General features: G+C 41.3%; 1 protein-coding gene across 1 annotated transcript; it reads right to left on the reverse strand.

Moving 5' to 3' along the window:
* Positions 1 to 747: 747 nt before the first annotated feature.
* Positions 748 to 14,761, reverse strand: LOC115120138 (mitochondrial adenyl nucleotide antiporter SLC25A24-like). Its single transcript, XM_029649025.2, has 10 exons — positions 14,292 to 14,761; positions 12,774 to 12,900; positions 12,471 to 12,558; positions 10,163 to 10,274; positions 7,167 to 7,325; positions 6,772 to 6,924; positions 5,913 to 6,020; positions 2,901 to 3,068; positions 2,463 to 2,613; positions 748 to 2,161 (listed from the first exon to the last, which is right to left on the reverse strand). Exons 1-10 carry the CDS (start codon positions 14,472 to 14,474, stop codon positions 1,980 to 1,982), a joined length of 1,431 nt encoding a protein of 476 aa, XP_029504885.1. The 5' UTR covers positions 14,475 to 14,761; the 3' UTR covers positions 748 to 1,979.
* Between the last annotated feature and the right edge of the window lie 1,114 nt (positions 14,762 to 15,875).

The following is a 15,875-nucleotide window of genomic DNA, read 5'->3' on the forward strand; positions in this document are numbered from 1 at the left end:
CATCCATGGCAACCCCCATGGGAACCTTTCCCCAATAGAATCTTTCCCACACGGGAAGCACACCTGTTGGCATTCTCACAAATAATCGCAACACTGTTTCAATAATGTATATAATTTTTCTCACAGCTCTGGTATATAAAGCTTTTTTGAGGCCTTGCTCACAATTCATTCTGTTGCAGCACAATGACCAATATATATACTGTATGTGAGGCTCTTGATCATTATCTTTGAGGAGGAGAGAGGCCAGGAAACAGACAGTGAAGATGCATTAGATGAGAAAGTAGTCTGTGATAAATAGCACAATATGTTTCATCTGAGTATTTATTATAGTCAAAATAATCCATACATTATGTTTTTTTGTACTCAAAAACTAGTTGTATGAGCTCAGGTCAATGAGGCCTACAGGCCATAAATAGCAAATAGAAGTTCAAAACGTGTAATGTTCACAAGAACTTACGTTGATAAAAAGATCTAACACAATATATGTATTGATAATATGATAATGTATGAATTATTATGGATTTATAATCAGCTATAATGGGGCGGCCATTTTGTACCAGGAACACGGAATTAATTAACATGAAACGAACACAACATGTGGGTTAACTGAGGGTTTCTCTTATACAAATAGCCAGAGCCTTTAAAAACGTATTATATTTCTGAAAGAACATGATAAACATCCACTTACCATTTGTAGTAGCAGTAGCCCTCCTCAGCTCTATAGCCTAGAAATAAAAGTTCTGGGAGCACTGTTTTCTGTTTTATTTCAAACAGGTTCATCGCGTTCGATCGATTACGTCAAAATAAGTTTGAATCATCTGGAAATGACAAATTTCAATTTCATCATTTACGGACACAGCATTCACAAACTTGCACTGTGTTTGTTGTAAGCCCTCTAGATGGCGCCATGCACACAGCATTGAGATAGAGGTTTAGCCTTTGCAATGGGAGCACTCCAATCCTTTCCATTGTCAACATTGATTCTTGGGCAACTGTCTGTAAACACTTGTATTGACCCATAACACATGCATTGCTTTTCTTTCAGTCTAAGTTTTGTGAGCTCAGTGAGAACATTCATACATCGCTCACAATGTCAATCAATTCAGGTATAACAGTATTACATACTCAAACATAATTAAGACATTGAGGCAACATAATAACAATTGGTCTAACTCTAAATGTTAACTGCGTGCATGGCATGCACGTGTGTGTGTGTGTGCATTGAACTGCAGGTGTGTGTGTGTGTGTGTGTGTGTGTGTGTGTGACACGGGTGGGATTATTCTGAATTCCAGTATTAGCAGATTGAATTTCCGTTCTTAAGACTTTCCCTCAGCTCCATTCATGATTGACAGGCAATATTTGCATGCAAGTTTGTAAGTCTAAATATTTTGCTCGGGATACAGCTTAACAGTCAAGAACAACAATGGAAATACATATGGGGGAAAAACACATGAAAAACATAGCATTGAGGCTGTTGTAAATTACACTGAAAGTGTAAAAACATCAATAAAAACCAACCAAATAAAATATACAATTATGATATTTAACTGAGGGTAAGGCACACTTAAATAATAATATAATCGCTTACATGCACATGGAGTACTTCATTTTAAAGAAGAACAGAAAATACTTTAGACAAAGCTCTCAACAGTGTTCACCTGAATACCTTCTCCTTTCCCCTTATACAGTGTAAGACCCATAATGCAGTTCTTCTCAGTTATATTGCACCATCTTTTGTGTTGGATATGTCTCATATCGCTGTGCGTTAAAGGGGTGAATGCCATTTTTGGAGTTTACTGATATTGCCCAGTTTGAACTAGCCTTAGCTTCTCCTCGCAGAGCGAACGTGATCTCGATGTTTGGCTACGCGAGAACATAGAAGTCTATGTGCAACACAAATCTGGTTGACTGTCTAAAAGATCTAACGATCTAACAACCTATTTCACGATCCCTGCATCATTCGGAGATGGATCATTCCTCATTTTGAGATCCCCAGGCCGGTCTTCATGTATTCGTAGACCACATAGCTGATGCTCACAGCAGGAATGACTTTCATGAAGTTGGGCAGGATACCCCGGTAGAGTCCAAAGAACCCCTCGTTAGCCAGGATCCCCTTCACTAGCCCACTCATGGTGGACTTGTCTGACGCATCCAGAGTTGCTGTGAAACAGATAAGTGAAAGAAAGGACGCAGGAGTAAAATAAAAGGTTAGTTTGTTCACACTCACTACCTCAGGTTGGCACTTAGTTTCTCTCTCATGGCAATCAGGTGATCTCTGTTTTATCATAGAGTAAAAAAAAATGTATTTTATGATTAAGTAGCAGATGGTTTTATTCATCAAATATTTATTTCTGTGCTGCTGGAGAGCTTTGACAGTAAATAGGTGAATTTTGTATGTCCATTGTTTTTCGTCTTCAATCAATAAAGTAGTAACAGATGCATTTTGATTGTCATGTATTACCCTGCGCCTGCATGCGTGTGCGGAGCAGGGCGAGGGGGTAGCTGGCCAGCTGGCCACACGTGCTGGAGATGGTGCCACATCCTAACAGCACCAGGATGCCAGGGTTGGCCGTGTCTTTGGCATAGCGGGACAACCAGGCATTCTTCAGGCTCTAGGGTACACAAACACAGAGTGGGGCAATCAACAAGGATCATTTAGGGATGAGACAGCCACCACAGGAAATCTGTGTTTAGACAGTGGTCACAATGTTGTAAGCCTTCCCTCATTTAGACAAACGCAATTCAGTGGATTCAGTGGATTTCATTCTTAAGTCCTGAAAAACTTGTAAGATGATGGAATTCTCTGTTTTAGTAATACATGTCAGTGGACTGTAAATCATTGTGTTACTGTAATGAGGAATAGCATTGACTCAGTGATATGAATCCTCAGCCTGCAGACCTCGTAAACAGCTAGGTCGATGCCAGCATAGGGAATGATGCCTATCATGTTGGGAGTGTAGCCTTTATAGAAGGCTTTGATGCCCTCTTTCCTCAGAATCTTCTTGGCACAGTCAAACATTCCATTATACTGGCCAGTTTTCCCCAGAGTCAGTCTGGTCTTCATGACCTAAAAAGAGGCAACAGAGAGGGTGAGTAACCGTGTAAATGCACTGCTTTACGAGAAGCCAAAATGACTGGAGTGCCATCTAATGCCACTATCTAGCGGGACAGAAGTTTGAGCCTATTTACGTAGCTTATTTGTCATGAATACATAGTAGCAACACAAAGATTTGCACCCTTGTTTCAACTTTTACGCTCAAGATACAGTGGGCTCCAAAAGTATTGGGACAGTAACCATTTTTTATTATTTTACTGTATTCAAGCACTTTGGATTTTAAATGATACAATGACTGAGGTTATACATGACAAACAACATGTATATGTTACTACTTTATTGATGGAAGACGAATGGACATACAAAAATAACATTTACTGTCAAAGCTCTCCAGCAGCACTGAAATAAATATTTGACTAATAAAACCATCTACTACTTAATAATGTAAATTCACTTTTTTTAAACTCTGTCACCTTTAATTTTAGGGTATTTTCATCATAGTCACCTCATTTTAGGGGACCAAAAGTATTGGGACAAATTCACTTTAATATGTGTATTAAAGTAGTCAAAGGTTTAGTATTTGGTCCCATATTCACAGCACGTAATGACAACATTAAGCTTGTGACTCTAGTAACTTGTTGGATGCGTTTGCAGTTTGTTTTGGTTGTGTTTCAGATTATTTTGTACCCAAATAGAAATGAATGGTAAATAATGTATTGTGTCAGTTTGGAGTCACTTTTATTGTAAATAAGAATATAATATTTCTAAAAACTTCTACATTAATGTGGATGCTACCATGACTACGGATAATTCTGAATGAGAAAGTTAGACCTACAAATATCATACCCCCCAAAAATGCTATCTTCCCTATTATTGTAATGGTGAGAGGTTAGCATGTCTTGGGGGTATGATATAAAATGCTACCTTCCCTGTTATTGTAATGGTGAGAGGTTAGCATGTCTTGGGGGTATGATATAAAATGCTACATTCCCTGTTATTGTAATGGTGAGAGGTTAGCATGTCTTGGGGGTATGATATAAAATGCTACATTCCCTGTTATTGTAATGGTGAGAGGTTAGCATGTCTTGGGGGTATGATATAAAATGCTACCTTCCCTGTTATTGTAATGGTGAGAGGTTAGCATGTCTTGGGGGTATGATATAAAATGCTACCTTCCCTGTTATTGTAATGGTGAGAGGTTAGCATGTCTTGGGGGTATGATATAAAATGCTACATTCCTTGTTATTGTAATGGTGAGAGGTTAGCATGTCTTGGGGGTATGATATAAAATGCTACCTTCCCTGTTATTGTAATGGTGAGAGGTTAGCATGTCTTGGGGGTATGATATAAAATGCTACATTCCCTGTTATTGTAATGGTGAGAGGTTAGCATGTCTTGGGGGTATGATATAAAATGCTACCTTCCCTGTTATTGTAATGGTGAGAGGTTAGCATGTCTTGGGGGTATGATATAAAATTCTACCTTCCCTGTTATTGTAATGGTGAGAGGTTAGCATGTCTTGGGGGTATGATATAAAATGCTACCTTCCCTGTTATTGTAATGGTGAGAGGTTAGCATGTCTTGGGGGTGTAAGGAAGTGCTATTTCTTATGCAGGTGACCAGCCTACTGCTATTACATTGCTATAACTGAGACAACGTATTTTCACAGTAAAACATGTTAGGTCCCATACAGGATAGCTCCCACACCCACACACACAGCACACACACATTACACACACTAACTGCCGAGGACACACAGATAAGACATACACCCACACATTGGGAGGAAGAGACAGCCTTGACTTGCAGGAACCAGCGCACACACAAAATCTCCTTCCTAGCAGAACATTGTGTGACTGAGAACAACACGACGAGACCCGGAGGAACGACGGACGGTTCAACAGGACCAATCCAAGAAGACAACACCTCAACTGTGGCCAATCAAAAGGGGGACTTTCAGACTCAACCCACTTTTCTGTACTGTACTTAACATGCTTGCAATCTGTTATCGGGGCTCTTTCTGATGGTTCCTTTTGGGCCGAATGAATGGGCCCGTATACGTTGTACCAGATATCTTTACTCTGAATAAACTGTCGCTTGTCATACAATTGACCACCTTGTCCGAATCGATCCTTGACCGACTCGCCCTATCTACATATCCCATCATCAACAGGGGTATGATATAAAATGCTACCTTCCCTGTTATTGTAATGGTGAGAGGTTAGCATGTCTTGGGAGTATGATATAAAATGCTACATTCCCTGTTATTGTAATGGTGAGAGGTTAGTATGTCTTGGGGGTATTTACAAATCTTATTTACAGTAAAAGTGACTTCAAAATGACACAATACATTGTTTACCATTGTTTACCATTCATTTCTATTGGGCACAAAATAATCTGAAAAACAACCAAGACAAATGTGTAAAGTCACAAGCTTGCGTGCTATGAATATTGGACCAAATACTTAACTTTTTACTACTTTAATACACATACAAGTGAATTTGTTCCAATACTTTAGGTCCCCTAAAAAGTTCTGTACGGTTATGGATGAAAAACCCTCAAATTAAAGTTGACAGTCTGCACTTGAACCTCATAGTCATTGTATCATTTCAAATCCAAAGTGCTGGAGAATAGAGCCAAAACAAATAAATGTGTCACGGTCAATACTTTTGGAGCTCACTGTATTTCTGAGAAGTTGCATTTCTCTCTCACCAAGATCAAAATGTTTCATGAATGACACGTGATGAAATTGACAGCAGAAGACGGAAATGTCTTTGGAATGTTAATAGAATACTTGATGAAATGAATTCCAGAGACCTGAAAGTGACATTGGGAGGTGACAATGGGTGGTCTCACCTCCATGGGGTAGATGGACGACTGGGCCGTGGCCCCTGCCAGAGAGCCAGCCATGAACCTCTGGTAGGTCTGGACCTTCTCTCCCTCTGGTGTCAGCAGCTTCTTATACTGACAGCAGAGAGAGGCGTCATGAAGACAACACAGAGAAACTATCACAACATTTACCCTTTCTTCCACCTTCCCTCTTTTTCTCTGTCCGTCTTCCCTCCCCGTCTCTGTCCTTCTTCCCTCTCTCGCTCTGTCCGTCTTCCCTCCCCGTCTCTGTCCTTCTTCCCTCTCTCGCTCTGTCCGTCTTCCCTCCCCGTCTCTGTCCTTCTTCCCTCTCTCGCTTTGTCCGTCTTCCCCGTCTGTCTGTCTGTCTTCCCTCTCTTCCTTTGGCTGTCTTCCTTCTTTTTCTCCGTCCGTCTTCCCTCCCTATCTCTGTCCGTCTTCCCTCCCCGTCTCTGTCCGTCTTCCCTCTCTCGCTCTGTCCGTCTTCCCTCTCTCGCTTTGTCCGTCTTCCCTCTCTCGCTTTGTCCGTCTTCCCTCTCTCTCTCTCTGTCTGTCTGTCTGTCTCTCTTCCCTCTCTGTCTTCCCTTTCTTTCTCTCTCTGTCTTCCCTCTCTTTCTCTTTCTGTCTGTCTTCCCTTTCTTTCTCTGTCTGTCTTCCCTCTCTCTCTCTCTGTCTGTCTTCCCTCTCTTTCTCTGTCTGTCTTCCCTCTCGCTGTCTGTCTTCCTCTCTCATTCATGTTTCCTTTCCTCGCTATCATTTGATTCATTTCTTCCTGCTTTCCATGTCACTATGTCACTATGTCTTTCTCTCTAGGTCAACCTCTTTTTGTCTACCTCCATCAAAGTAAAGATATGAAACAGTGTCCAACCTGTTCGTAGGCCATGAATTTGATAGCGGTCTCAGGGGCGATCTTTAACACGTTGATCCCATTCCCTCGCCATAGTGAGGCCACGCCCCCTTCCTTAATCATCTGTTTGAATCCTCCCAACAAGGTGATCCGGTTGGACTTGGAGGAGTGGACCTGAAACACAACCACAGGCGTTGTAGATTAGACAATACTGATGGATAGGTAGCATTCCTGTAGTGCTTTTCACTATGTCTCCAACACTTCACTTTGTAAGGGGTTGTAGGCCTCAAAAAAACTCAAAACAAAATGTGTAAGGTTTGTGATAAGGGTTATAGTTAGAAGTTAAATCATATAAAGCGGTCTACTTTCGGCCTCCCTAGAGTGGTCAGACTGTGACAACCTTTCCGGTGCTCTACCTGCATGAAGACCTTCACCCTGTCCAGGGGGGCGGTGCCTGTGCGAGAGACCGCCCCGGCCATCGCCCCGGCAGCCAGCTGTTTCCACCAGCCTCCCGAGGTCTTCTCCTCCTCGGTGAACTCATCAGGGATGGCAATGCTCTCTCCTATGTCCAGCACCTGGTGAATAAAAAATATTAGCTTGAACAGGTGCCAAACTGCTGGGACAGGAATTCTGTACGATCAATAAATGTATTCTTGTAATAATTCTTATAGTAAACTGTTCAGTCGGTCTTTCATGTTGTTCCAACTTCCCATTCTTCATCAGATTGCCCATAAGATAACCTTCGAGCTATAGTAAGTAACAGATGTGGTCAATACAGTGCCAAGGCCTAACCAGACTGCTACCTCCCCAACCAGAAGGTCTATTCTCATACAGTGCTGAAACTGTCTACCAACACCTGCTACAGATGTAGTATCTTCATTTGACCAGTTTTGTCAAAGGATAAAATAATCCTGCAGCAGGACAATTAGATTTTTTTTTTTTTAAGTGATCATTTCTAACAGGAAATTCGTTTTGATAGGCTACAGTACAGACGTGGCCAAAAGTTTTGAGAATGCCACAAATATACATTTTCACAAAGTCTGCTGCCTCAGTATCTTTAGATATTTTTGTCAGATGTTACTATGGAATACAAGCATTTCATAAGTGTCAAAGGCTTTTATTGACAATTGCATGAAGTTGATGCAAAGAGTCAATATTTGCAGTGTTGACCCTTTTTCAAGACCTTTGCAATCCGCCCTGGCATGCTGTCAATTTACTTCTGGGCCACATCCTGACTGATGGCAGCCCATTCTTGCTTAATCAATGCTTGGAGTTTGTCAGAATTTGTGGGTTTTTGTTTGTCCACCTGCCTCTTGAGGATTGACCACAAGTTCTCAATAGGATTAAGGTATGGGGAGTTTCCTGGCCATGGATCCAAAATATCAATGTTTTGTTCCCCGAGCCACTTAGTTATCACTTTTGCCTTAAGGCAAGCTGCTCCATCATGCTGGAAAAGGTATTGTTCGTCACCAAACTGTTCCTGGATGGTTGGGAGAAGTTGCTCTCGGAGGATGTTTTGGTACCATTCTTTATTCATGGCTGTGTTCTTAGGCAAAATTGTGAGTGAGCCCACTCCCTTGGCTGAGAAGCAACCCCACACATGAATGGTCTCAGGAGGCTTTACTGTTGGCATGATACAGGACTGATGGTAGCGCTCACCTTGTCTTCTCCGGACAAGCTTTTTTCCGGATGCCCCAAACAATCGGAAAGGGGATTTATCAGAGAAAATGACTTTACCCCAATCCTCAGCAGTCCAATCCCTGTACCTTTTGCAGAATATCAGCCTGTCCCTGATGTTTTTCCTGGAGAGAAGTGGCTTCTTTGCTGCCCTTCTTGACACCAGTCCATCCTCCAAAAGTCTTCGCCTCACTGTGCGTGCAGATGCACTCACACCTGCCTACTGCCATTCCTGAGCAAGCTCTGTACTGGTGGTGCCCCGATCCCGCATCTGAATCAACTTTAGGAGACGGTCCTGGCGCTTGCTGGACTTTCTTGGGCGCCCTGAAGCCTTCTTCACAACAATTGAACCGCTCTCCTTGAAGTTCTTGATGATCCGACAAATGGTTGATTTAGGTGCAATCTTACTGGCAGCAATATCCTTGCCTGTGAAGCCCTTTTTGTGCAAACCAATGATGACGGCACATGTTTCCTTGCAGGTAACCATGGTTGACAGAGGAAGAATAATGATTCCAAGCACCACACTCCTTTTGAAGTTTCCAGTCTGTTATTCAAACTCAATCAGCATGACAGAGTGATCTCCAGCCTTGTCCTCGTCAACACTCACACCTGTGTTAATGAGAGAATCACTGACATGATGTCAGCTGGTCCTTTTGTCGCAAGACTGAAATGCAGTGGAATTTTTTTTGGGTCGGCGATTCAGTTCATTTGCATGGCAAAGAGGGACTTTGCAATTAATTGCAATTCATCTGATCACTCTTCATAACATTATGGAGTATATGCAAATTGCCACCATACAAACTGAGGCAGCCAACTTTGTGAAAATTAATATTTGTGTCATTCTCAAAATATTTGGCCACGACCGTAGGCTTTAGTTTAGGTCCATTTTGGATATACTTGAATGTCGTAGTGGAGAACAATATATATCTTGTGTTATTAAACTATATATAACAGAGGTTGTTGATGTGTATGGCTGCATTTCAGAGACATTTTTGTACCTTTGAATGTCGCAGTAGTAGGACATTTATTATGTTTGGTGCTTTAGCGTTTGAGCGAGAGAGAGAGAGAGAGAGAGAGAACTGTAGGTGTTCAGTGAATTTATGGAAATCACGAAGCTCATTTGAATTCTCAGTAACAGAGTGATCAAATGAAGATACTACATCTGTATCCCACCACAAACAGTGACACAAGCAGTAACAGTAACACCCTTTTAACAGGTAGTCTCAACAGTACGTTATGGAAGCCGCTCACTATTTGCTAGAAATAAACTTTCCAAGATAACCTCGCTGGAGATAAGCAAAAACAGTACATTTTTTGATGAAGGTCAAAAGTCAAAGTCAAAGTGGAAAGAGCACTGCACTCCACACAGTTTGACAGTTAAACGTCTGTTACAGAGAATATTCTAGAAGGCCTACATTCACTGTACTGCTTGATCTGGAGGCTGTTTTAGGTCATCTGTGTCTTATTATTTGAGCACTGTGGTGAGGCTGTTGGTCAATGCATTTCCATTACAAGGCCCAAAGACAGACACAAACATTATCTCAATCTGAATTATTGATGGCCCTTAATTGATTTGAAAAATTGGACAGGAGTTTTTATCCCATATGGTTGCTTACACCCATCAAGTTCCTTCATTCCTTCAAGAGACGGACATGTGAGTGCGTGTGTGTGCATGTGTGTGTGCTGTGTTTGTGTGTGGCATGTGTGTGCACTAGGACTGGGTGACCCCACTGACCGTGGAGTGTTTCCAGTAGCGTACGATCTCGTTCAAGTTATGGGCAGGGTTGAACAGGAAGTGATCCCTCCACTCGTTCCAGTCCACCATCATGGTACCATCGATGTCCATGCTGCACAGGCAGGATATGAGGTTAACGAGCAGGATAGTAACAGTACTAGCCTGGTTGCCATTCTGCATCTGCTTTAGCCAACTTTACTACTTTTGTTGCAGCCCAGCACTAACACTGATTCAACAAATCAATGGTTTTCTGATTAGTTGATTAGTTTAATCTAAATTCTTAGAGTAGGGCTGCACGATATGGGCAAATATTTTCATCAAATATTTGAATTGTGATTTGATGTGCAATAACAATCTAAACACTTAGGTAAACTGTTGGAATAATATACAGTACCAGTCAAACGTTTGGACTCATTCAAGGGTTTTTCTTTATTTTTACTATTTTCCACATTGTAAAATAATAGTGAAGACATCAAAACTATGAAAGAAAAAATATGGAATCATGTAGTAACCAAAAAAGTGTTAAACACATCGAAATATATTTTAGATTCTTCAAAGTGGGCAACCCTTTGCCTTGATGACAGCTTTGCACACTCTTAGGATTCTCTCAACCAGCTTCATGAGGAATTCTTTTCCAACAGTCTTGAAGGAGTTCCCACATATGCTGAGGACTTTTTGGCTTATTTTCCTTCACTCTGCGGTCCAACTCATCCCAAACCATCTCAATTGGGTTGAGGTCGGGTGATTGTGGAGGCCAGGTCATCTGATGCAGCACTCCATCACTCTCCTTCTTGGTCAAATATCCCTTACACAGCCTGGAGGTGTGTTAGGTCATTGTCCTGTTGATAAACAAATGATAGTCCCACTAAGCGCAAACCAGATGGGATGGTGTATCGCTGCAGAATCCTGTGGTAGCCATACTGGTTAAGTGTGCCTTGAATTCTAAATAAATCACTGACCGTATCACCAGCAAAGCACCCCCACACCATCACACCTCTTCCTCCATGCTTCACGGTGGGAACCACACATGCGGAGAACATCCGTTCACCTACTATGCATCTCACAAAGACACGGCGGTTGGAAGCAAAAATCTCAAATTTGGACTCATCAGACCAAAGGACAGATTTCCACCGGTCTAATGTCCATTGCTTGTGTTTCTTGGCCCAAGCAAGTCTCTTCTTATTGGTGTCCTTTAGTAATAGTTTCTTTTCAGCAATTTGACCATGAAGGCCTGATTCACACAGTCTCCTCTGAACAGTTAATGTTGAGATGTGTCTCTTACTTGAACTCTGTGAATCATTTATTTGGGCTGAAATCTGAGGTGCAGTTAACTCCAATGAACCTGTCCTCTGCAGCAGAGGTAACTCTGGGTCTTCCTTTCCTGTGGCGGTCCCCAAGAGAGATGGTGTTTGCAACTGCACTTGAAGAAACTTTCAAAGCTCTTGAAATGTTCCAGATTGACAGACCTAGAGTAATGATGGACTGTCATTTCTCTTTGCTTATTTTAGCTGTTCTTGCCATAATATGGACTTGGTCTTTTACCAAATAGAGCTGTCTTCTGTATACCCCCCTACCTTGTCACAACACAACTGATTGGCTCAAACGCATTAAGAAGGAAAGAAATTCCACAAATTAACAAGGCACATCTGTTAATTGAAATGCATTCCAGGTGACTAACTTATGAAGCTGGTTGAGAGAATGCCAAGAGTGTGCAAAGCTGTCATCAAGGCAAAGGGTGGCTACTTTGAAGAATCTCAAATATAAACTATATTTTGATTTGTTTAACACTTTTTTAGTTACTACATGATTCCATGCGGTTTTTCTCATAGTTGTGATGTCTTCACTATTTTTCTACAATGTAGAAAATAGTAAAAATAAAGAAAACCCTGGAATAAGTAGGTGCGTCCAAACGTTTGACTGGTACTGTAAATAGAATGACTTCTATTAAGAAGCAAAGTGGAAAGCAGCATCATTCTGGCTTGGACCAATCGGTTGACTGCATTTGACCCAACAGAACCGCATGCAAATGTATAGTAAATCTAACAGCATGGAGGAACTGCACTGCTTAAGTGACATGGGGCGGGGCTTGTTGTGTGTGGGAAACAGCTGCAAGAGGAGAAAAACCTGAGTAAACTATAAAAGCGGACATTACCCACGGCTGAGATGCGTTTCCAAATATTGCGATATGGATCTATTGCGATATGGATATTGCACATGTCAATATTGCGATTTCAATGTCAATTTGATTTATTGTCAGCCCTGGGTTAGAGTACGAAATGCAAGCAATGAGTGATTTATGAGGACAAACCTTTGTAGGATGGTCTGGGCCTCTTCCTGGGTGATGTCCATGCCCAGCTCTTCAAGGGACTGCTTAATCTCAGAGGCATCGATGCGCCCTGGAGGACATGATGGAGACATTTCAATGTGTTGTTTAAGTACATTCTGTACCTACATGCTGATAAGTATGATGCTTGTTCTATCATGCCTTGTTGCTTTATAACAGTGGTATTATTACATTGATATGAGAATTGTGTCATTCTGACAGGTCTCATCGTGTACTGTTCTTCTTCTAAACTATTCAAATAAACATTTCATATAAAAATGATAATACCGTCGTTGTTTTTGTCCAAGCTCTTGAACGTAAGGCGCAGTTTCTTTTCATGCTCTTTCAGATATTTGTTGAACTCGTTGAAGTCAAGCCCTCCATCTTTGTTTTTGTCACCGGACGATACAATTTTCTGTGCAGACACAAATGAGAGGGTTATTTTATTTGCCTCACTGTAGTAAGTTTAACCCTTCATTGCCTATGAAGCAAGCTACTCTGCAAGGTTACTCATCACACAAGACTCAGGAAACCCTGACAAAGACAGGAACTGTATAACATTCCTATACTGTGTATTGTTATAGAGTTGATGTAACTGTGGAGCTACAAGAGCATGCTGTGCACGTGACTGAATACTGAACGGTAATGAATATTTCAAACTGTCTGGAGATGACTTAGTCAATGGGATGGGGATGTTCCACTGTAGCTGGTAACAGATACCAAAAGATATATTTTCATTCCCTGGTACTGTGGAGGAAGTAGCCTATTCTTTCCTTCGACCAATGGTGCACTAGTTCTCAGCGTTGACTAATTCTCTGAGAACTAGTGCACCATTGATCGATGACAGAAAAGTCTAGTGATGAAAGTGATGAACTATTCTGTGGATGTCATATTGACGATGAAACCGACCTGTGTGTCCCGCAAGTTAAACCAGCCCCAGGCCTGTATCCACAAAGCATAGAGTAGGAGTGCTGATCTAGGATCATTGCCTCATCTGTCCATATAGTCCTATTCATTATGATCTAAAAGGATAAACTAATTCTACACTCTTAGAAAAAAAAGGGTTCCAAAGGGGTTCTTTAGCTGTCCCTATATAGGAGAACCCTTTTCGGTTCCAGGTAAACCCATTTTTGGGTCTAGGTAGAACCCTATGTGGAAAAGGTTCTACATGGAACCCAAAACGGTTCTACTTGATTCCAAAAGGGTTCTACCTGGAACAAACAAGGGTTCTTCAAAGGGTTCTCCAATGGAGACAGCCGAAGAACCCTTTTAGATTCTAGAGAGCACCTTTTTTCTAAGAGTGCAGATCAGCACTTCTACTCTGAGAATGTGTGGATACAGGCCAATGCCTGCACTGATAACCCCAGGCACTGCTCTATCTCTCCTGGATATGACACGTGACAGGGGAGGAACTGGTTGGAAGACTAAAGTTTACATAGAACAGTACTTAGTTTATATAAAGTTCTATTTACAGGACACATGCACATACTACAGGAAAATGCCCTACATATGAGTGAATGGATGAATAGTCTAAGGGAATGAGAATGTCATATGTTCATTTAATTGCTACTTATATGTCCCACTAGCTTGGTCCCAGATCTGTTTGTGCTTTTGCCTACACCGTTGTCATTGTAAAGCCAATGTTTTGCATGACAATTCCATAAGGAGTTGGTAAAAGAGCAGAAAACGAACTGGCACCCAGGCTAATGTCCCACTCCCAATTAAATCACTGAGCTATGTATAATAATAATTGAATAGATTTCTTGGAAATAGAACATAAAGGCCCTTCATTGCATGTGCATTTACCTGCGCTGCACCTTTGCGGAATGATATGCCCATTGCGGTTAGACCTGCTCTCAATTCGGCAACATCCACCTTCCCATCCTTGTTGGTGTCCAGTTTATCGAACAGGTCCTGGTATGACCTTTGACTGTCGGGATCCCAGCATCGGGAGTCCGTTAGTATAAATCCTCTTATAACCTGATACATTGTTGCGGTTGGCAAAGCGGCAATAGATAGGGCCTTGTCTATCTTTTTCAGAGAGTTGAATGCATAGCAATATTGAAAACCACAGCTTGGGAAAAGATAGTCATTGGTATGCGGTCTGTCGTCTTAATCAGTCGGTCGTTGCAATTATCTCCGTTCGCGACAAGATAAATAACGATGAACGAAATTTGTGACGACGATCTGACACAGCTCCATACTCCCTGCAAATACTGCTGCAAATCCAGCAAATAACCTGAAATCCACTCATCGAGGCTGCAGTCAAATTGAGGGCGTGGTATAATAAGGAATGAGGCAAACAAAGCGAAGGGAGTTGCCTAATACTGATCTATGCTAGGAGAGGCCCTGGCTGTGCACAGTTTTTAAAAATGTTTACCTTTATTTAACTAGGCAAGTCAGTTAAGAACAAATTATTATTTACAATGACGGTCTACCCCGGCCAAACCCGGACGACGCTGGGCCAATTGTGCGCGGCTGTAGTGCGATAATAACCTTATCTATCAGTGTTATTATTAACGTGTTTTATAACTGAGATTGCCTATTTAATAGTCATATACTATATACAATGGCTTGCGTTGTATAGAATTCGATTTATTAGGGGCGTTGTCTTACTCTGTAAAGAGCGCAGAGACATTTCCTGTTGAAAACAGTGTCTTCAGAAACTATTCACCCCCCTTGACTTTTTCCACATTTTGTTGTGGTACAGTCTGCATATAAAATTGATTAAATTGAGATGTTTGTCACTGGCCTACACACAATACCCCATAATGTCATAGTGGAATTATGTTTTTAGAAATATATACAAATTAATTAAAAATGAAATGCTGTGCCACTTGGGAGCCCCATGAGGAAAATGCTGACTTTAAAACAGTTACAACACTGTAGTTACTCCAGAACCTAATTGACATCGTGAAAAGAAGAATACCTGTACAGAATACAAATATTCCAAAACATGCAACAATGCACTAAAGTAATACTCCTCAAAATGTGACAAAGCAATTAACTTGTTGTCCAGAATACTTATTGTAATGTTTGGGACAAATTCAATTCAACACATTACTGAGTAACACTCTCCATATTTGCAAGCAATAGTGGTGGCTGCATCATGTTATGGGTATGCTTGAAATCATTAAGGAGTGGGGAGTTTTTCAGGATAAAAATGAAATGGGGCTAAGCACAGGTAAAATACTAGAGGAAAACCTGATTGTTGCCTGTGCTAAGCTCTATTCGATTTCTTTTTAACCTAAAAAAAACCTCCCTTGTCCTTGCCGAGGACAATCATACCCATAACATGATGCAGCCACCACCATGCTTGAAAATATGGACAGTGGTACTCAGTAATGTGCTGTGTTGTATTTTCCCCAAATATAACGCTGTGTATTCACG

The sequence above is a fragment of the Oncorhynchus nerka genome, linkage group LG9b (assembly GCF_034236695.1).
Source record: "Oncorhynchus nerka isolate Pitt River linkage group LG9b, Oner_Uvic_2.0, whole genome shotgun sequence".
Lineage (NCBI taxonomy): Eukaryota > Metazoa > Chordata > Actinopteri > Salmoniformes > Salmonidae > Oncorhynchus > Oncorhynchus nerka.

Excerpts from the sequence above, each read along its gene's own strand:
- LOC115120138 (XM_029649025.2), bottom strand. The coding sequence starts at position 14,474 with ATGTATCAGGTTATAAGAGGATTTATACTAACGGACTCCCGATGCTGG. Across the intron at positions 6,925-7,166 it reads GGGTGAAGGTCTTCATGCAG|GTCCACTCCTCCAAGTCCAA; the intron begins GTAGAGCACCGG and ends GTTGTGTTTCAG. Across the intron at positions 6,021-6,771 it reads AATTCATGGCCTACGAACAG|TATAAGAAGCTGCTGACACC; the intron begins GTTGGACACTGT and ends CTCTGCTGTCAG.